General features: G+C 35.0%; 1 protein-coding gene across 6 annotated transcripts in view; it reads right to left on the bottom strand.

Moving 5' to 3' along the window:
• Positions 1-14,864, bottom strand: part of LOC131030629 (putative methylesterase 11, chloroplastic) — a 56,875-nt gene extending 42,011 nt beyond the window's left edge. Inside the window, exons 1-3 of one of the 6 annotated variants that reach the window (XM_057961519.2) lie at positions 14,674-14,864; positions 13,353-13,578; positions 12,686-13,077 (exon numbers count right to left, since the gene is read on the bottom strand). In XM_057961519.2, coding sequence (XP_057817502.1) covers positions 12,686-12,967 — 282 coding nt within the window. In that variant the 5' untranslated portion in view covers positions 12,968-13,077; positions 13,353-13,578; positions 14,674-14,864. Of the gene's footprint in view, positions 1-12,685; positions 13,092-13,352; positions 13,579-14,077; positions 14,226-14,382; positions 14,469-14,545 lie in introns of those variants that run through there. The other 5 variants (XM_057961514.2, XM_057961515.2, XM_057961518.2 and 2 more) reach the window with 5 other exon arrangements.
• Between the last annotated feature and the right edge of the window lie 7,989 nt (positions 14,865-22,853).

Here is a 22,853-nt window from a genome sequence, read left to right on the forward strand (position 1 = left end):
TGAATCTTTTCTAAAGTATCCTTGGTTGCTTTAAGCTCAAAGGTAAGCTCATCAACCCTTTCCTCTATTTTCTTAGATGCATTTTGGGTCGTCTCTACAATTTTGATGGCCAGATCCTAGCCTTTAATAAGCTATAGATATTCCGATTTCATCCATTCCAAGGTATTCTTCACTACTTGTAGATCTGTAAGAGTGATTGTATGTTTATTCCCAACATCATTTGTCATCTAGGCCTGCCTACAACTTAGAATTACCTTTTAAACGGGCCTTTTTCGTTCTTTCCAACTCAGTTAGAACTTGCACCTGTTTCCTTGTTGTTACCAGCAGCTACTCTTTCCATTGATGTAGCTTTATAGACCTTTGTGCAACATTTTGGCAAGATGACAATCCTTGTTTCGCTCTTGACTAACCTAATGTAATTCTAATGTTGTCAATTCCTCATGTGCTCCATTTTTATCGACCCAAAGACAACTCTGAATCATCAACTTTTGACTCCCTCCCATGGGAAATTGCACTATTGATCTCCTGGCATCAAAGGTTCAACTACCAACTTCTTCCATGGCTTGTTGGAATCTTCTATTTGATAATGATCCATTAAACAAGTTAGTGTGTATATTCTCTATCACCATAGTTCTTGATGTCCTCACCACTCTTCCTTCAAAAGTAAACTTTAGCTCATATTTATGAATCCATAGAAAGTTAGAAACTTACTACTATGATCATTCTACACCCATTAATGTTATTTTAGTTCTTAGAGCATTGAATGCATTACATACCTTATGTTCATCCTGTAGCGTCGTAAATTGTACATCTTTATGTGTGTCCAATTTCACACTCTCCTAGCACCTATTTTAGTATTTTCCTTTCCTCTATGCATTATAGGACATTTATTGTAATTAATTAATATTTAATTCAATATTATGGGTCTTATTCCACCTTATTACATCATCACACTCTTATTTGGGCCCTTAATTCTAGGTGTGCCCTTTATCATTTTATCTTGATTTATCCTTAATCCTACCTTAATTTCAACTCTCAAAGCATATTTCGCATATCTACACATCTTGGTTTGAGCCACCAAGCTGGAATTTGCATTAGAATCACGATATAGCTCGCATCCCTAGAAATTCGGAAAAAAGTTGATACGACCATGGCACCCACCACCATAGTCCCACACTTTTTTTCCCCAAATTTCGAGAGGATAATTGGGCGGTCTTATCATATTCAAATCTAGCTCTATGCAAAAATATATCAATTCTAAGCCAGCCTAAAAGTGATCTTAATTATGAAATCCCTATATAAGGCATCCTTCTCAACTCATTTTCATCCAATCAATCTAAGACACTAAGCAATAAATTCCCAAAGTATTCTTGCATCCGTGAAACATTAATCAAGCATTTTGAAAAATCTTCAAGGTTGCATATTCATCATCAAGCATTGTGGAGCAAAGTCATGTCAATTTTCATGCAAGCATGTGCGTGTGATTAGGTTTTTGAGTTTGTCATGTCATTTTCCTACAACATTTGTGATTACATTCAAAGAGCAAAGCATCATCATCATCAACAATTGCAGATCTGGGGGTACATTTCCTTAAATAATTATTTCAGTATTTGCATTATTTCATTCAAGGTTGATTCCAAACCAGGGTTTGACTTAGGCAAACCCCTATTCCCAACAATTTTCCCCTTTTCATTGTGTGCAGGAACACGTGCGGAACTGTGTTTTTCAGGATTGGCATAATCCATAGAGACAAACGGATTCACCTTTTAATGACAAAAAATTTGGACGACCATGGCAACCATCACCACAGTCCCAACAATTTAAGCTAAACTTTTGGGAACATATCCGAACCATCATCTTCTACTCAAATCCAGGTTTGTGGCTTCGTGTGACGACTATAGATCGTTGTTTATGCCCGATCTCTTCAATAATCCCCTATTTATCCTAATATCAGCATTTTCACAATTCAACTTAGAAAGAGGGAATCAAAACCCTAACCAGGTGAATCTAATCAGAGTTCTCAGCCCTTCCTTAGTTGGTTTGAGGCTAGATCTATTGGATTCACCCCTCTTTCAATGTAAAGATTAATTTGGTTCATTAGTGGTCTTATCCTATTAGGTGAAACCCTAGTTCCAAATTACACCTCTACACATCCATGGCAACATTGAGTGGCTGCTTTATCTAGGTGCATAGTATACCGATTTCATTAGGAACAATGATATCAAGTTCATCACAAACTTCAAAACCTCTTCTTGCATTACATTTGCCTTTCAACTACCATTTGAGCACACTTGTATTGGCAGGCATGTATGCCTCCTCTTCAATTGAATTAGGTCTCTAAAAAGGACAAGAAAAATTGGCCTATTCAAACTCATGAGATCATCCACTACCATGATCTATTTTCCCATTACATACTCATCAAAGATCCTAGACAATGAATACATATTCTTGATTGTCATTGTCAACAACCAATATGACAACATGTTGCATCCTCTACCAAGATGAATTGTAGGAATGCCCTAGCTACTAGGATCCCAATCCTCAATGCATAACCAACTTTGCATTTGAGTAGAAGTATGTGTCCTTTATTGTAGGTGGTAATCTTAATTCTTTTCCCATGTTGAGAGCACTTTTCCTAATGACAAAATTTCTAGAAAGACAATGTCAAGTGCATCTGTGCTATCACTATCTCCTTCAATATTTAAATTGTAATCATAGAAATGTTTAAAATGGTTACCTTTTTCCTCCTTAGTGAAGTTAAGTAGACTAACCCTTTTTTATTCTTGAGGAATAGAAGGATAAACCATTCCATCTTGCAAACCCAAGATTGCAAACTTTGCATTGGCAATGTTATGATCTGCACCATCAAAATCAAAAAAAAATCTCTTTTTCAACATTAAGTTCCATACATTCCATTTGCTTCTTCTCACACTCTTGAAATTTTGTATCTTTTTTTGGGGGCTCAGTTGTTATGATTTCAAACATATAATGGATTTACATGCTTTTTTCCAAGAGTGGTGCAATTTACCATTTCTACATCTAGGATAGGAGTTGTTGTTACCAAAATATAAGGGATTTACTCTATTGATACTATCCTTATTATGGAAAAGACCATCAAAGTTTACTTTCTATTGCCAAATTGGAGATTTCCTAGAGATTTGAAGCAACCTTGCCACTCTTGTGAGTCATGGTTTCAGAATGAAGATTAGCATACACACTTGTACTCATTAATGCCACAATGTTGTAAACACACTTCATATGACAAAGGCTCATTCTTTTCCAACTTTGAAATTTCAATAGGAGTATTTTGAACATCACTAAGAATTGTTAGAAAATTCTCTTCATTTATTTTATCTTGAGCCTACATTGTTGAAATCTCATTAACTTCATCAAAAAGAACATTTTCCCATTGTGAGAACTCAACAATATGATCTTTACTTTCACTTTGCAGCTTGGTGTACCTCTAGTTGTGATTTTGCTTCAGATGTCATTTCATCTCTACCTTGGCATTTGTGACTCAATTCCCAAGGTTCTTTGCATGAAGCAAAGTTTCTTTCTTTTAAGCTCATTTATGGCAACATCCTTTTTGACAAGAGAGTTCTTCTTATGCTCATGACTGGAAAGAGGCATTGACTGTTCTAGTTTTGTGGCTCACTTGATAGCTTCATGAGGCTTCATTTTTAATTGTTCTTCTTCCTTATGCCTTTTCAATTCTATGTTGAATACTTGGAGATTCTTGCGAAGTTGACTTTGATGAAATCCTCTTGATGGATGCCTCATATCTAAATCACAATTCTGCAAAAGAAATATATTTTCTAGGTATCAGAATCAAGACTTCTATACCTTTTGTGACAGGCTATGATGCCTTCAACTATCTGACTTTTCTCTCCAATGCTTCCTTTTATGATTGGGCCTTTGTTCTCATTATTATTGGCATTAGATATCTAAACAATCTTCCCATGATTCATAGGCTAGAAGGAAAACCAACTTTGATACCACTATAATGTTTCGAGCCAAAACAATAATACAAATCTAATTCTTGACCTTCGACAAACGCTTACTAGTCGAATAACAACTCTATCGAGCCCTATTACTTAATCAAATCTTAGACAACTCAAATTTAAATTACTATAAATACATCAACAATTTCATTACACTCTGATCAACAATGCCGACATAACACCCAATCTTCTTATTATAATGAATAGCAAATATAGATGTAATTATTGCTCTCTTTCCTATTACAATAATGATTGTATCACAGTCAAATGATTCTACAATAGCAACAATTAATCCCAAAAACAATAGCAAATCAGATCAATACAATGCAACTAAAGTCCATGCCTAGCGAAGCTCAAATGCAAACTCTATACAAGATCACCCTCCAAAATCACCAGGATTTTCATCCTAGTATTCCCACACTCAAACACAAGTGCTCAAAACGTTTTGTAAAAGGAATTTGGTTGATTGTAGATGATGACCCCTAAATGGATTCATTCACCCCTTTATATCTATCACAATAATAATGGGTCAGCCACAATGTAAATCCACAACTCCAAATTTGAACAATAATTATGGGAAAGAGAAAGTCCCACAATTGAAAGTTAGCGCACCAAAATTGACCATTAATGAGACATTATGACACATGCCATGGTGTTATGAAGAGGATGAAAACAAAGGTGTGAATACTAGGGACCAAGGGTTAGAGATACCACAAGACTTATACCACAAATCGGAGCATCAAGGTCAAGTAACAAGTATGCTAATAAGCATAGATGAACTACTCGCAGAAAACTCGGCGAGTTTTTCTCTGTGGCGAGTAAATACACCATTGACTCACCAAGTTAACTCATCGAGTTTTTGACAAAAACTTGGCAAGTCCATGTTAAAAACTCAGCCGCTTAGTTTGATAAGCAGAAAATGTGAAAAAAAAAGGTTCATTTCATCATTTCCTATTTGCTATTTTGCTGCTAAGGGGAAAAATGCCCTCCCAAGCATTTGCAAACTGATTTCCATTTATTCTTGTCAATTATAAGAGGATTTGAGGTGGTTTTTGAAAGAAAATCAGATTCCTAGGTAGTTTTTCTGATTTTTTTCCTATGTTTTTTTAAAACATTTTATTTATTTTTTGTTGCATCTAGATGAATAGAAAATCATTCCTAAGTAGTCAAAATTGATTTAGAGTCATTGGAACAAGATTTAACACCATTTTTCACAATTTTTGTTGATTTTTTCACTATTTTTTGAACAATCTCTAGTTTTTCAAAAAAATTCAAACCCTAACAATTTTTTTATTTTTTTTTAACTTTCAATGATGTCTAAAAATAATTTAAACTAATTCAGATAGTTTGCTAATTTTTTTAACTAAAATATTAACTTTGTCTTTTCACTTTGTATGTGTAGGTTAACAACCATTAATTTATAATGGCAAATATAGGTGGTTCAGCTTTAGCTTCAGCTTCAGGGTCTACCCCGCCAGTAGATGCATGCCCATCTGGATATGTAGGCACCCATCCTAAAGGTGCTAGAGATAGAGCTTGGAAGTATGCCTTTGAAGGACCGGAACCTAGGTCAATGATATACATTAAATGTGAAAGAATATTTCATGGAGGCATAAACCGCCTCAAAAACCATCTTGCAAGCATCGAGAAGCATGATGCTAGGGTATGTCCTAGGGCCACAAAAGAAAAAAAAAAGAGACGTTAATGCCATACTTGCAGCTAGGGAAGAGAAAAAGTTACAGAGGGTGAGGACAAAACTAGCCATGAGAGCAGCCATAGTTGAATCTCAAGGTGCTTCAATTGACCTTCAAGAAGAAGATGAAGAAGCACTTTAGGGCATAGTGGGCTCTCGTCGTGGCCCACGTATCCGCAAACCCAGCACCACCTCGGCCACCACTTCTGCTTCTTCTACTAGAGCACCTGCTGCATCACCATCAGTGGCATAGTCTATAGGTAATTATTTTGTGCCCAGGAACACACCTGGAACACAACCATCATTAGAGGCAACTAGATGGAATATGGAGGTGCATGAGAAAACAGACATTGCGTGTGTTGATTTTTGGTACTTCAACAACATCCCATTCAATGTGGCAAACAATCCTTATTGGCTTAGTTTGGTTACCGTATTGACAGTTTTAGCAAAAGGATACAAGGCCCCTTCTCGCAAGGACTTGGGTGGGAGGTTAGTAAATAGTCCACTTGATTTCATTTTTAAAAGTTTTTCCTATTTATTAAATCAAAATTGTGTACTAAGACCTATTTCACTTTGTTCTTGTAGGTTGCTCACAAATGCGGTTGATAGGGCAAAAGAAGTGGTGGAGGACCAAAGAAAAGAATGGAGAAAATATGGCTGCACTATTCTTTCCGATGAGTGGATAGATGGCAAAAACCACACCATAATTAATTTTTTGGTTGCTTGCAAGAACAATGTGGTGTTCTTGAAATCAGTGGATGCCTCCAACAAGGTGAAAAATGCTGAAACTTTGGCTCTAAGCAAATTGTAATAGAAGTGGGAGTTGAGAATGTGGTGCAAATAATCACGGATAATGTAGCAGCATATGTGGCAGCAGGTAGAATCCTCCAACATAGGCACCCCACTCTGTTTTGGACACCTTGTGCAACACACGTCCTTGACCTTCTTTTGGAGGACATAGGAAATCTTGATTGGGTGACCCTAGTTGTGGAAGATGCAAGGAAGATCACAAAATATATTTACAATCACCCTTGGGTTCTTCACCTGATAAGAGAGCACACCCAAGGGAAAGATTTGGTAAGAGCGGGTGTCACAAGGTTTGCAACGATTTTCTTGACATTGCAAAGCATTCTTGGTGCATTGACTTCTTTGAAACAAATGTTTGTGAGTCAAGCATAGCTAGACTCACCTCATTCAAAAAAACTTGAAGGAGAGGGTGTTGCATGCATAGTCTTCGACAACCTATTTGCACAAAGAGCTACAAAGATTGTGAAGGTAACTTCAAAACTTGAATATTTAACTATTCTTGATTCAAGTCTCTCACTATTAATTTGTAACTGCAATAATTAATTTTTTTGTAATTTGTATTTTTCAATTGTAGTTGTCAGAGCCCTTGGTTAGAGTTCTCTGCTTGGTAGATGGGAATCAAACCGTGGATGGGGTATGTTTATGAGGCCATGGGTAGGGCCAAGGAGTCTATCAAAAATTACTACAAGAGGGATAGACTCAAATTTGATCCCATCTAGGAAATTATTGATAAGAGATGGAACAATCAGCTCCACCAACCCATTCATGCAGCAGGGTACAACCTCAACACTCATTTTAAGTTCGAGAATTCTTACTCAGATCCTAATGGAGATGTCATTGAGGGCCTCACTACATGCAATCAGAGGATGGTACCTGAGGTTTAGGTGAGAGACCTCGTTGTGGCCGAACTCCAAAATTATGAGGAAGCAAAGGGTAAGCTATTCTCTTATGAGCTGGCTAGGAGAGGAAGAACCACTCAAAACCCAAGTATAATACTTGCCATTTGGATTTTGGAGTCTAAAGTAATTGATAATTTGATAAAATATGTTTTCACTTTTCACTTTGCTTTCTAACTTTTCAATATTTTATTTTGCAGGTGCTTGGTGACAAAGTTGGGGTGGAAATACCCAAAATCTCAAAAAAATTGCCCTCAAAATCTTATGTCAACCTTGTAGTTCATCCAATTGTGAGCGCAATTGGAGCTTGTTCGAAGCCATCCACACAAAGAAGAGGAGCAAGTTAGCTCAAAAACACCTCAATGACCTTGTCCTTGTGCAATATAATCTTCGATTTCGCATAAGGAAGGTAGAGGAAGCACCAACTAGTCCAATTGATTTGGATGATATAGATCCTTACAGTGATTGGACATCGCAGGAGCAGCCTCCATTGTTTACTAAGGATAACATGTATGATTTGGAGAGGCAGGCTATGGAGGAGGAGGAGGGTGATTTGGATTCACATTGGATGACATTGAGGACGATGAGAATGATGAGGAGTCATTGCCAATGCCAGGAACAGCTAGAGGCAGAGCTACATCCAGTATGCAGATCGAGCCACAGTCTGAGCCAGTCATACCGAGCGAGGAGGCACAGCCACAGCAAACTTCTAAGACTAGACCCTCTAGTTCTACCTCTCCCCTAGTTTTTACTAGAGCTAGGAAGAGGAAGATGTAATTGTATTGATGTATTTACTTTTAATTTTACAAAAACTATTTACTATTTTGCTTCCAGCCATCAACATTCCTCATGAGGATGCGATTTTGTACCCAATTTGCATTTAAATCAATTAAATATATCTAGACTCGACTTGTTTCTTTTGTGTTCTCATTTATTGATTCATTGGATGCATCTCCTCATTGAATTTTGCAAAAAAAAATGCATTTCTAATTAAATTTGAGCAATTTTTTAAGTTCCCAAGTTTTTTGCTGAGTTTTTTTTGGGGCCTTGGCAAGTTTTTGGTTTTGGCGTGTAGTTCAACTATGCTAATAAGGATAGGTCTATAAATCCAACAAATACAGAGCAAGAGCGAGGGAAGGATGGAAGGCATGAAAAGATGAAGTCCAAAAGTCCAATAGGGAATAAGAAAAGGTTTGACTTAGACGAGAAATCATGCCTAGACTAGGAACTCTAAAACTCCAACAACTAGCAAACACTTAGAAGATTGAGCGTGCCTTCAAACTCAGAGGCTTTGAGGACCTTATATAGACACTAGGGGAGAAAAAAGGAAAAACATGCACATAAAATGGGACTAAGGAAGATGCGGAAAATAGGGAATGAGCAAATTTAGTCCATAACATAAATTATCACAAAAAGGGGGCATGACAATGTGAGGCTGAAGTTGTTGTTCCTCTAGCAAATCTTCTCTTTGTAGAAACTTTGCCTAAAGAGTCTTAGTGGGAGGGTTGATTGACACCCTATCATTGGCTAAATTACTTCCTTCTAGAAAATTCTAGATTGGCCTAGATGCAGTCAAATAGTGATTCAACTCCCTCAAGGTTCAAGCTATATCTAACATGAACTCCCTCATGGAAGTTTGGATCTCCCAAGCTAACTCCCTATTACTTTGCTTGATAATTTATTGGAAATTTGTTTCTTCTCTCTTATCTTGATTGCCTATGATTTCCTCTTCTCTTCTCTTCCTCTAACAATATTTAAATTCTCTGTCATTTCATGTATCAAACTAGATCTACATCAAAAGATTAGTTCTTCTACAAACAAGATAGCAAGATCAATGCTTTGATACCACTATAATGTCCCAATCTAGGATTTCTAGAAAAATATATTTTTTTTGTATACTTCTATCATTTCACAACAAAGTAAGGACAATAAACTGGAAAAATAAGAACAATTACATCAACAACTTCTCAAACACCATCCTTGAATAGATCTAAATTGCATTACATCAAAACAAGGGTAAATTTACAAACCCTAGGTTCTACAACATAAGACTGTAAACTACAAAGTTTATGTGGTGAACAGACCTGTGATCAGATCTGGAAGTGTATTAAAACCGCAAACTGTTGTGAACAACCTACAATATCTCCCCTACAATCCTCTATTTATGAATAGGTTATAAACCTTCTGCCTCCCTATGTGATGTGCCTGCAATTATATCTGTAGGTTTAGACCTCAAATATGTCATTGGTTGATACTTGATTGCATGTGATGGTGTAAGGTAGCAGCCAGCAATTAACAATATATCAATGCAGAATAGACTTTAGAGAGTTGCAAACAGCTTATGAGGCTCACGGTAGGGTGTGGGCTCCCTCCTCTCAACTATGATTACCCCAAAACTGACTCAGTCCCCTTCCTTGTAGTATATAGCTGCAGTCTACAAAGGTGTGAGGCTCACAGTAGGTTGTGGGCTCTCTTCTCTCAACTAGGATCGCCCCAAAAATGATTCAGCCCCCTTCCTTGTGGTATATAGCAGCCTACAAGGATGGCAATCTAACTGGAACAACTCATCCAGCACAGCAGCAATCAGAAGTTCAGTGCATGAATATGTAGATCCGCCACAAGTAACAAGATATCGACACCTCTCAATAATTATCTGGCCTCCAAACTCACAAATCAGAAATCACACCCTTAGTGTTTACTTGCAAATCGAATCACCCAGCTGGAAATTTAACATGAACTCTCCAATATCAGCTCCGATGCAACCCCTATGTGAGGATGCCTTAGAAAGAAAAGAGGGTTTACAAAGTTCATGATGTTTTCATCCCCAATTTAAAAAATGAAGTTCACGAGGGTCTTTATTCTCACAAACCTCTGAAAGCCAAGGATTTTTGTCCTTGGTTGTAAATTCATACACAATTGCTCCAAAGTGAAGAATGCCAAACGAAATCTAGATGATGAAATGAAGCCAAGCTCTACCTTTTTAGAGCTTTCATAGTCAGGCCCTTAGATTTAAATTTCCCTCCAAAGTATTGAAAAGTATTTTTTATAATTAAGTGTTTAGTAAAACTTTTATAATATTAAATTAATATTATTCAGTTGCCCCAAAAATATAAAATTACTAGACCCAGCTTAAAATAATATTATTTAATTATTCTAGTCCTAAAAGAGGGACATGGCAAAGTTGCCATGGCCACATATACCATTAAGGTTTGTGGAAAATACACATAAGAGAAGCAAAAGGTGAAGCAAGGGCATTCAATAAAAGAAAGGTCAGGCAACCAATTCCCAAAATCCAAAAGAACAAGCATGTTGCGAAGATGATAGAAGCCATAAACATGAACAATGGACGATCACCTTAAGAGAAAGGATTCATCAAGAATCTATAGATCATTTGCAATGTAGATAATGTTGTTAGACAATCCGCGTAGAGTGTAGAAGGATCTCTGCTCTAAGTGGATATAGCCAGTGCCACATAGATGATATGAAACTTCATTTCCTCTCAAGGACAACTAGAAGGAATTTCAATCCTGGCCAGTAAAAAGATGATGAGGAACAGATTTTGCTTCTGGGAAGGAATCTGGCAGTGATCTCTGGGACAGATTGAAACATTTGTCATTATTAGAGAATTTTACACCGCAAATCATCACTTCAATGTTGCCAATAAGCCATTTTTTGGAATAGATTTGTAATATGAAAACCTCTTCCTAGTATGCATAAAAAGCAAATAATATTATAGGATGCCAATAGGAAAGATTGGTAATGGAGTTACAATAACTGGAAACCCTTCTTCTTCTGCTGGAGTATAAGTTTGATCATCTTTTGCTCAACCTTCATAGTGCTCTATGTTGGGAGTCACAAGACACTAAAGATCAGTAGATCAATGATACCTAACCATTTGGAAAGTGCAGGGTCATTCAATCTATGGGTCTACCCGTTAAAGATAGGCCAAGAAACTCTGGGCTGATCAATGATGTTTGTGTAATCTATCACAAAAGAAGAAATTGGTAAAGAACATAACAAATATAAAAGCACTCAAAATTGCACAAATGAAAAGAGTTTGTTTTTTACCCATCCCATGATAAATGCAGTTCATAGCCACCAATAAAATATAAATACATCAAACATGTATTAAAAATGCAAACATTGTTACAAGAAAATTTAAATACTCATAAATGCATTTTTGTATTCAGTACATGTTATCAAGTCTATATTTTTCTTTGAAGCATAGTTATGCAACTGCTACCACAGAGTGATAAATCACTTTACAAGATAAAGCATAAGGGATAAGTTTGCACCTGGCAAAAAACATAGCCAAGAGTTGACTAGGATTGTTTTCACAGAGAGTAGATTCGAAAGCTGGAATATTTAGCCACTCATTTAGAGTATCATGGCAATGATGCAAAGAGAAATATCAAATATGTTTTTTTAGTTTTTTTCTCATTGCAAAACCATTAGCAGATACGAGGGTCCAAGGATTTATATTTCAAAACATAAATGTAACCATTCATCGAGTTGAGTTTGTTTGTTTTCTCCAAGATTAGAGTCAAGCTTGGGAGCACGTAGTCACTCATGAGGATATTCTTGACTATGATGAAAACAAAAGTAAGATCATTTTTCATCAGAAGACCCATCACCAGATAAGTGGATCCAATTGCATGAAACCCAAGAAGATAAATGCATTATACAATCACTACCAGGTACAAGGTTAAAGGTTCTTCAGGTATGTTAATAACTAATTTGAGTGGTCACAGAGGATCTGCCTACTTATGCTTGGTTGTTGCTTATCACTGCATACAAAGACCAACACCACCCTGTTGGTAAGACCTTTGCGAAAACACACTCAAGCAGCTGCAATAGAATCCAGTATATCCACTGTGAAGCCTCGGAGATTAACATGTTTCCAAAGAATGTATATTGACTGATGATTTAATCTATAAAGTTTCAGCTCATTACGTCCAGCTAGAAACATATTTTTTGGCACCAATTAAATCCTGCGGAATGCCAGGCAAAATGAAAATAGGAAACAAAGAAGCTGTAAATCGTCTAGGCTTTCCTAAGGGAGACCCTGGTTCAAATCCCAGGAAACATAATGAAGTGTTGAAATTGGTTAATGTCACATCCGACTTGTTAATGGAACTCAAAAAGCACATTCAGTTACATCAGATTAGCGTTAGGGTAAACTGAAATATTATAAATTCAAACAGTAATAAGCAGAAACTTGAGGAAAATTTCTACAGAGCTGTCTGTAGGTAACATAAGAATACAAATTGTTGGCAGGAATATCAAACCTCGTTGAGGAGCTGATGAGCAGGCACGATAAGATCCGACTGGTTTCGAGGACGAGCGCTTGAGCTTCTTGGAAGGCCTTGTTTGGAATTGGGCGCCTGGTAACGTTGTGAGATTGACCTTATCTGTGCCATCTGCTGTTGATGCAGAGCCATGGCCAACGCCTGCTGGTGCAAGAGCTCCTCTTCCAAACCCATTTTCCTCTTTGACTTCGTCCTAACCTTACTGCCCGATTTGATCTGCTTTCCATGCTTACTTGGCATGCATATCAGCTGATTACCCATGATTTTTCTCCACTCGAGAAAGCCTCGGGGCCTCTAAAATTAAAGCCTTCTCCAATTGTACTTCAGAAACGAAGTTTAGAAGAGTGTGTAAAGGCTTTGGAAATGAATTCCTGAAATAATCCAGCTGATTCAATAAAAAATATCATTACTTAGCACCAATTCCAACGTAGACACACTTAAATGTCAAACCCTGGGACCCGGAAATCTTTTCGCTGGAATCCAGCTAAGTACTTTCTATGTATGATTTATGCGGAAAATTAATTTATGTATAAGCAGAGGCAAAACAATCAATATAGTCCACTGAATACAAAGGAGATCTGCAATGGCAGACATAAAGGTAAAAGAGTGGGACTTTTTTTGAACGTCTCATAAATACAAAACGTACCAGAAAACTGTCAGAGCTTCAACTAACTCTTACACCGAAAATACTGGATTAGAAAGGCTGTCGCCATGCCTTCGGCCAACAGTATTGGGACACATGCATAAGCTTTGTCGATAATGTTCCTCTCCTTCAAATAGGAATGATTGTTAACCATGTTGACTTCATTTATCCTTATTGGACCTTCCGGATTGCTGAGCGTTTCCCCGTTCTTCTGAATGCAGTCAGATCCCTGATTAAAAATAGAACAAATGAGCTTCCACGCATGAATTTCCTGCGCTTGAAATAAACATTCTGACCTACTTCTTCATCCGAAATTCAATGATACCAGTCTAACAAACTTTATTTTCCCTCCTTGATTAAAAGGAAGGGCTAAAGCTCCATGAAACAACTTCAGAAATATATACGACGAAATTGGCATCAAACGACAGTGGAGCTTTTCGATCGAAATACACGGCTAAATGTAAATTAAGTATTTAATGATGGCAAATTATTCTTGAAACCGATATATACGTCTAAATTTACCTCAAACGAAGGTAAATGTTTTCTTAAGTAAAGCGCGTGGCTAAAATAACACGAAACGGCGGTAGAATTTATTAAAAATGAATACACAGTTAAATTGTACAAAAAAAGGACCATAAATTTTACCTTAAAAATGAGATACACAACTAGATTATTTTGAAGGAGGCCATAGATTTTTCCTAAAATTTGAATTACAAAGGCAAATTTACCCGAAATTACCGTAGATTTGTCTAGAGCAATAAAACCGCAAGAAAATGCACATGAAACAGCCGTATAGTTTACTGAAACTCAAAGTATACTGCTCAATTTACAGACAACGGCCGTAGATTTAACTAAATATTGAAATTCACAACAAAATTTACACGAGAAGACCGTGGATATTCCAAAAAATAAAATACAGGGCCAAATTTATATGAAACGGCCGTAGATAGTCCTGGAAATCGAAATACACGGCTAAATTTACAGAAAAGTGTCGTAGACTATACTAAAGCTGGAAACGCGACGCTAAACTTACACAAAACGGCCATAGGTTCACTGCACAGTCGAATTAAAGGAAAAACAACCCTAGATTTCAATCGAAACTGAAAAACGAGGCTAAACTCACAAGAAACAATCGTAAATTTTCCTCAAAATGAAAATAAACAAATAAATTTTCATCAAACGTCTATAAATTTTACTTGAAAATCATGATGACAGCTAATTTCTTTCAAAGATCCTGCTAATTCTGCCAATTTCCGAAGCACGTTTTCCATCTAGAAACTGGTGTCTTCATTTTTTAATAAAAATGCTTAAGAAAATCAAATACCTGGCCAAATTTTTCACGGAATGAAACAGTTTGCGGCTTTTAGAAGCTCTTCCGCATTAGATCTTGATCAGAACTACTCACTACGCGACGAAATCTCAAGATCTTCAACAGCTATTTGAAGCACTACCAACGCTCCAGCCACTTGCAATACTACAATATTCGACTATACGGACAAATACATGCCTGCTGTCTATAACGTACAGGTACAGCAATTCGTATGTAATGTCATGAAATGGGTGTGTGCCAAGTAAGATATTATTTTCATGTAATTAATACAATAGTTTTCATAGTCCTATTCAGCCGGTAGTCACATAGAAAGTCGTTTATTTATTAAATGCGTGTCGGGAGAGGAATCTTTTCTTCACCAAATATTTTTGGTGCTTAACTATAACCCCCGGCTGATTAAATCAGCCTATGTTCGACAAAATTAGCATGTGGACAAAATTAATATTTATTAGTGGAAAAATACTTTTTAAAATATCTGACTATTTTCCCACTGAATGTATGCTTTAATTACAATGTATTGACCAAAAGGGAAAATTAATGGGCCGCGTGAAGATTGCGGATCATCGTGTTAATGTCTGAGTCAATTGCGAATTATTTTATTACGTAAATGTGAATCATGTTATGCTCATCTTTAATGTTAAATATGCTGCTCATGACACATGGTTATTCGGAAGAGTAAAAACTTTTAGGACATTGTTTTTATCGATTTTGAATAAGATATTTTGTCAATTTTCTTATCGAATTCAGTGGGAATTGAATTATGGTGATGTAAGCTTGATAGGGAGAGTTAAAGGCCCTTTAATATAAAATATTAGGTGGGGTAATTGAACAAACATAACTAATAATTATTTTTTTGTTAAATATATATTTAGAAATAGTGAAATTTTTATTTGGTTTTGGATCTTTTATGGAATGATTTATAATAATTACTAGCATTTGCACCAGAGGAGGGTGCAAAGGTCACGGGATAGGAAATCATATAAAAGTTAACATGTTATAGAGTACAATTTGATATGTGTACAAAAATACATTTATTTAATTTATAATGTTTGTACATTTTTTAATTAATATATTCACTATTCAACACATGAAAGTAACAAAAACAATTTAGTCTAACTTCAAACCTTGGCATGTAGTTCACAAGGCCTTCTTGAAATGGTTGAAAGTTATTGTCGCCTACATAATCTTATATGGATTTTAGCTATTCTTGTGGGTGCAATATCTAATGATATTATGAAACCCTAAAACAATTATTTTAAGAGATAAAAAGAAAGAAAAAACTAAAAAGTTATAGGATTTGAAGGTATTTCAAAAATGAGACAAACCAAAACCAATCTCTTTAAAGTTTTTCTTCAATCTAATCACAATGAATGAAAACTATATCTAAGAATATTACATCTCATTCCATCCCTTCCAATTTCCAAGTAGATTTGATATGATCATTTATAGTTATAGATTTGATACAATTTTTAATAGTTGTAAGATTTCATATTGAGTGATGATCTTATTATTATTTTTGATAGCCTAACGCTAAAAATAAAAGAAATTATTTATTTATTCATTTCATATACATAAATTTGTTTTACATGTATGCATATACTAATCATTTTAAAATAAATCAAAATAATAATATTTTTTTATGCATGACTTTGTAAATCATAGCTCAGTCCATTGTGTTTTGAATCTAGGGAGAATAACATCTTATGATACATAGAAGAAATGAAACAAACATTTATTTAGATTTAGAAAATCTATTTAAAAGATACCAAACATTTAAATTGAACATTAAGGGTTGGGGGCCTAGCTTCCAGTGGTGAAGCACAAGGTCATGAGGTCTAGTCTCCCCCAACCCACATGGTATCGGAGGACATGTCGTGTTAGCGTCACAGATCACATTAAAAAAACACACATTAAGATGGAATAAAACATGAAAAAATAGTAATCTTTATCGGTCACGTTTAAAAAAAAACACATTAAGATGGAATAAGACATGAAAAATATAGTAATCTTTTAAAGATGGATATAAAAGATATTAAATATTTTATAAGAAAATTTAAAACTTGTTCAATATTAAAGGAAAAAAAAATTGATAAATACATAAAATAGAAAAGAAACGTTGATGATGGATCATGGAGTGTGATCCAAAACGTTGATGCTAAAAAAATATACACAGTTGAATCCAGAAACTTAGCATAATACATCATGAATTGTGGAAATTTAATATCTTTGATAAAAAAGAAATTTCATAGCACAACATTTCTATTTCATGTGACAACAGTAGCACAACATTTGGGTTTATTGTTGTTGTAAAGAATAGTGTTGCTGGTATTAGTTTGTAACTATGATTGTTTTCCAGCTATTTGTATTTTTTAATTTGTGTTATTTTTTATTTCTTATTTTAATAATAATTTAAAATACATTTTGAAACTCCAGAACATTTAATACCTTTTCATAAATTTAAAACAATAAAAAAAAATCAATGAATACATCCATCCATTGATCCCCTATAGGCAAGGGACTTGCATAACAAGTCAGGTTGAAACAAGTGTTATATGAATTCTCTAGATATGAATGTGGTGTCAATTGCATGTCTTCCACGTTTCTCTCGGAGTGCGTTGCACATTACATATTTTTTTCCTTTCTAACATGGCCATATGCTATTTCCATTTTGAGGTTGCAAAAATTTTGTGAAGAGCTCAAGAATCTGGTAGGTATTAAATCCTGATATTTTTTAATTTAATTGTTAATTGTGAATAGATTGAACAAAATTTGTTGAGAGATTAGTTTTGGTTCATCTCATATGTTTTTTAATTTCTACTTTAGTAGGGTTTTGTAATATTTCTCCAGCATATGCTAACCATTTATTTTTATTGACATGGCTAACAGCATGAGACAATTTGTCCCAAAAAATTGAGATAAGCTGCTTGCCATGGTTTTAGAAATGGTGGTCCATGTGAATATAGGTTGCTATTATGTTGTAGGGACACATCTCTGTGTTTTATGTAATTTTATTGTCAAATGGCAGCTAATATGTAGTTATTTTTCCCTCATATATTATTTTTTAAATTAAAATCCAAAATAAGTTGTGTACTACGGAAGTAAAGCTTGTTTTCATCACATTATTTGATTGCCCAAATTTTCACAAGTATCAATGTTTGCACTTGCAAGATATGCACAAAACACAGGTCGGTAAAATAAACAAACAACCATCTTGTTCTGTTGATCTCTGCAAAGTAATGGCAAGAAAGTTTTTCGTTGGGCCTTTCAAATGAATGAAGTTGCTGCTTGTTTTATTAATCTTTGTGGAGAATTCTTAAAAGCTATCTCTATTTGGGTATTTGGAATAAGTATTCCAAATAAATAGATTTCTTGTTGTTTAACTGTTTTGTTGATAATCATTTGATATATTTTTTTTTATCTAGGTATTAGACAAAAAGCCATTGGATATTTAAGGGGCATGTAGACACCTAAAAATGTCTCATTGATCATGTACTAATTATTCCTCTAATTGATTAAATAATTCTTTAATTATTTAATTAAGTTAAGTAATCTTATTCTTCTAATTTCATATTTCCTCATTATCTTACTAATTATTATATTTCTTATTCTTTCATCATTTAATCATTTAACTATTTTTTAATGTTAATTAAATATTTATTATTTAATTAATTCTGATTAATTCCCCAATTTAAATAATCTTTATTATTTAAATAAGTTTCATTTTTATTTTTTTGATCGGTAATTTTGTAGTATATTAATTCAGAAATAAAAGTGTACAGCCAACAACATCCAAAGGCCAAGTTAAAAGATGTAAACATCGGCCCAAAATATCCACAGTCATAACCTACTCTAAAACCATTCGAAAACAAAACAAAGAAGGAACAAGTCCTGTGCATCTATGCACCAAATATTACAGACATGACTAAAACAACTATTAAAAACAGTATATTGGAAGAGCATGGAAAAATAATGGCCCCATGGCCACTCACTCACTCTCGCTCTGGTTCACCTTCTCCCCATCCACCATGTCAGCCATAGCTTTGCCCTTTGTAGCTTCGCTTTTCATCTTTGGAATGCATTCCAAGCATCCAAAATCGGGGTCTCCTTCCAAACTTGCTAGCAATTGAACCACCCGCCCTTCCTCAAACCTATCTCGCAGATCTCTCCCGACCTCCATCCGCTCCACCACCTTTAGAGCCTTCAGGACTTCATCCGTCCTAATGACTTTTACATAGAGCTTCATGGCTTGCCAACCAATGCGAGCTTATTCATGACATTGTTCCTTTATGTCATTTTTCGGTCCTCGAACAAACGGCAGTAGCTCCTCCTTATCATCTCCTTCCCTAATGTGAATGCCTGTCTGAGGCACTACCCACTCTAGAATGGAGTCGAGGTTGATTAGGTACTCCCCATCAATCAATTTTGTCAGAGTGAGTCTGATTTTCTCCACCTCCAGCTCAAACTCGCATGCCCATGCCAAAATCAAGGAATACGCCTCCATGTTCGTCCGATATTGGAAATGGATGTGTGACACCTCCTCTCCTAGCATAAGGCACGTCACACTCCACAATTTCTCCTCTTTGTACCTGAAAAGCCCCTGCATCCTCTTCTCCGATACTATCCCCAGGAATGGCACCAACTTCTTCTCGGTTCGCAGAGTGAAGTTTGCTTCCATTAGACCTGCACAAATTATTCACTCCAGCCTCTACAATATAAATGACATAAAAATCATTTAACAATCGCACTAAATACAAACTTAGCCACCAGCTCACAAACCAAAGGAATTAAATTCCTCTGTCGTCATTTGAGACAGGTAATAAATGCAGGCGTGATGGCATAAAGGAAATAAATTTTCACAGCAGATTTGTTGCACTCCGCCATCATCTCTAAAAAGTACAATCTGCAATAGGCAACTGCCACTTTTATTGTAAACGTCGGCAAACAAATGTACTTGTCATTTCGGGCATCCTTGCGTGCATGTTGTTGGCTTCATGTTTCTAGGACTTCATTTAAGACCACTTCCACAATCTTCCATCTCCCTTCCACCACTTAGCCATTTGACTATTCATATCGTAGCCAATGTTGGAGAGTAGATCTGCCACTGCATTTGCACCTCGCTTGACGTGGGAGACCTGAAATTCCTCAAAAGATTTGAGTTTCTCTCGGATGATCGCCACCCAACGTGATAATTTCCAGGATGGAGTGTTGCCTTTAGTAATTGCATTGATGACCACCTGGGAGTCTCCTTCCAGATGCAACCGTTGGACTCTCATGTTTAAGGCCAACTCAGTTGCCACAAGTGTCGTATGGGCCTCCACTTTGTTATTTGTACCATCCTGCAGACAATGTTCTCCTTTGAAGAGGATAGACCCTTTGTCATTTCTCGCCACTACCCCACACTAGAGATTCTCGGGTTTCCTCTAGATGCCCCATAGAAATTTATTTTTATCCATTACTTGCTAGGTGGCTCCCATATGACCTCCCCTTTATCTGATGTGGGATTAGCCCCCAAGGACCCATTAATAGGTTAAATAAGTTCCATTTTCAATTTCTATCTCTAATCATCTAATCATTCAACCCTCTTCTAAAATATTAATTAAATATTTATTATTTAATTAATTGTGATTTAAATCCTTTAATTTAAATAATCTTTATTATTTAATTAAAGTCCAGTTCTAAATAATTAAATAGTTTCTTTAAATTATTTAATTAACTAATTATTTCCTCTAATTCCATTTCCAAAAACCCAAATTCTAATTTCATTTAATTTCATATTTCTTCTAATTCATCTAATTTCATATTTCTTCTAATTTCATTTGATTTCATATTTCTTCTAATTTCATTTGATTTCATATTTCTTCTAATTTCATTTGATTTCATATTTCTTCTAATTTCATTTGATTTCATATTTCTTCTAATTTCTTTCTAATTTCAATCACATGTGCATGATTTCAAAAATTAAATTGAAAATCAAAGTCAAGTTTTAAATATATTCAAATACTAAATTGAATTTAAAATAAATTCAATATTTGAATAAATCACATGCAAAGATTAAATTGAAAATCTAAGTTAAAGTGCAAGCACATGCTAAATTAATTAATTCAATCAATTAATTAATTAATTCAATTATCTCTCCAATCTCTATTTCTATCTTCTAGTTAACTTTTTCTAAATAAAGCTTTCTTTGTCATCTTCTTTTTTTCCTCCAATCATTCTTTTTCTTCCTTTAGTTAGCTTTTTCTCAATCAATTGACTCAATTAATCTATTCAATCTATTTTGTTTCACCTCTAAATCAGCAGTTCAACTATCAATTTTTATTTGAGCTCACCTGAGTTCCACCTCTTGATCAATTTGTTCCACCTTTCAATCAATCCTCTCCAATAATCTATAAATTGAGCATTCAATCTTCATTTTCAACAATCCCGAACTTTGAATCTTTATGTCATTTGCAAGTTGTCAGCGCAATATCTAAGTCATCATACCACAGAGAAGAGAGGAACAATGGAAGTTATACGAAGTCACGGAATAGGGAGTTTTGATTGATTAATTTAAATTCCTATTTTGATTTGATTGTGTTATTTCATTGTCTGTTTGTTGAATTGTTTGATTAGATAGGGATTTGTGATTTCCCTTTTGTTTCTAATTGATTTTTTTTTTAAATGAATTTTACATGCGATAGGGCATTCTTTTCCTGGAAGCATGTTTGTATTAGGGGAAGAGTACGAATAGTCGTCATAGTTCCAATAGCTGCCATCTTATTGTCATAGGGACCCCCCAATAGCCATCATAGTGAAAACACCATTAATAAATTTGTTTTGTACCAATAGCCGATCATTTTTTGTAATTTTTTGTTCATAATTGCCCCATTTGTGCACCATTATTGGAACTTTTGTGCAAAACTATTGGGACATTTGTTCACAAGTACTGATGATTTTGAGTGGACGATTACTGGAACATCTTTAGTTAGGTATCAGGCGACACTTTGAAATGTGTATTTTTTGACCTTTGTGTGCATAATTGATTCCATGGCATGCATCATAACTACCTAGAAGCCAAATCAATAGCTATAAGTAGTTAAGTGGCATACGAGTCACATACGAAGACAACTAAAAAAAAAGACAAACTAAAAAAAAAATCAAAATCCGATGTTAGTGGGATTGTGGCATCTTTGAATTTATATAATGAAATATTTTTCCAAGAACATGGCATTCCTTGCTTGGAGTTTGTTTATCTTAATATCTCAACATAAACAAATTAAAAGGGGGCAAACAAGAACACGATAAATAAGAAAAATGAAGGATATGAAAATAGTGAACACGCTAATGTTTTCTCTCTCGTCTACTGCAAATATTTTGTAATTTATTCTACATTACTGACTGTATTTATACACAATATTGGCAGCGATGTACAGAAAAATAGACGGTGATCTATTTGTCAGATGTAGAATAATGCATTAAAGGAAAATCTAACATTTGATTCAGGCTATATCAAATATTCATATATTTGAAATTGAAACATGTCACATTAAATGAAAGAAAATTTGATATTATTATATTTATTGAAGGACATTTGATATTATAGTCAAAACTATTTAGCAACAACTGGTTTTTCTGCGTAAGACTTGTTTCTAGCCAAACCCCATCTATAATATAGCCTATCGACTAATTAACACAACTTGCCCCATTAAATATTAAAAATCCCAACAACGTGAATCAAAAAAGAATTTGGGGGATTTTTCACCACATGCTCTGCCAACTATTGCAAACCCAACAGCACAACATTGATTAACCCAAAAGCACAACATTGACTAATCCAACAAAAAATTTCCATTATCTGATTCAGCCTCAACCCAAAGTAACTCTCACATCCCTCTCGAACCTTGCAGGGTCATTACGAATTAAAGAATACTAAAAAAAGATAACGGGGACCTATGGCTTGATGAATTTTGCATTGCTTATGCAACAATAACGGACAAAAACCTTCACAAATCAAATCTGCTATAGTTTTAACAGCGCAAGAAAAATGGTTATTTCAAAAGAAAATAAATGATCAAAAATTAAAACAAAGATGAAAAAAACCATAACATTTCACACATACCTAAAATTTCACAAAAATGCTTACATATGAGCACTGTAAAGAAAGTAAAGAAATGTTCCATGTTTGCATAGTGCGA

The sequence above is a fragment of the Cryptomeria japonica genome, chromosome 3 (assembly GCF_030272615.1).
Source record: "Cryptomeria japonica chromosome 3, Sugi_1.0, whole genome shotgun sequence".
In the NCBI taxonomy this organism is placed as follows: Eukaryota; Viridiplantae; Streptophyta; class Pinopsida; order Cupressales; family Cupressaceae; genus Cryptomeria; species Cryptomeria japonica.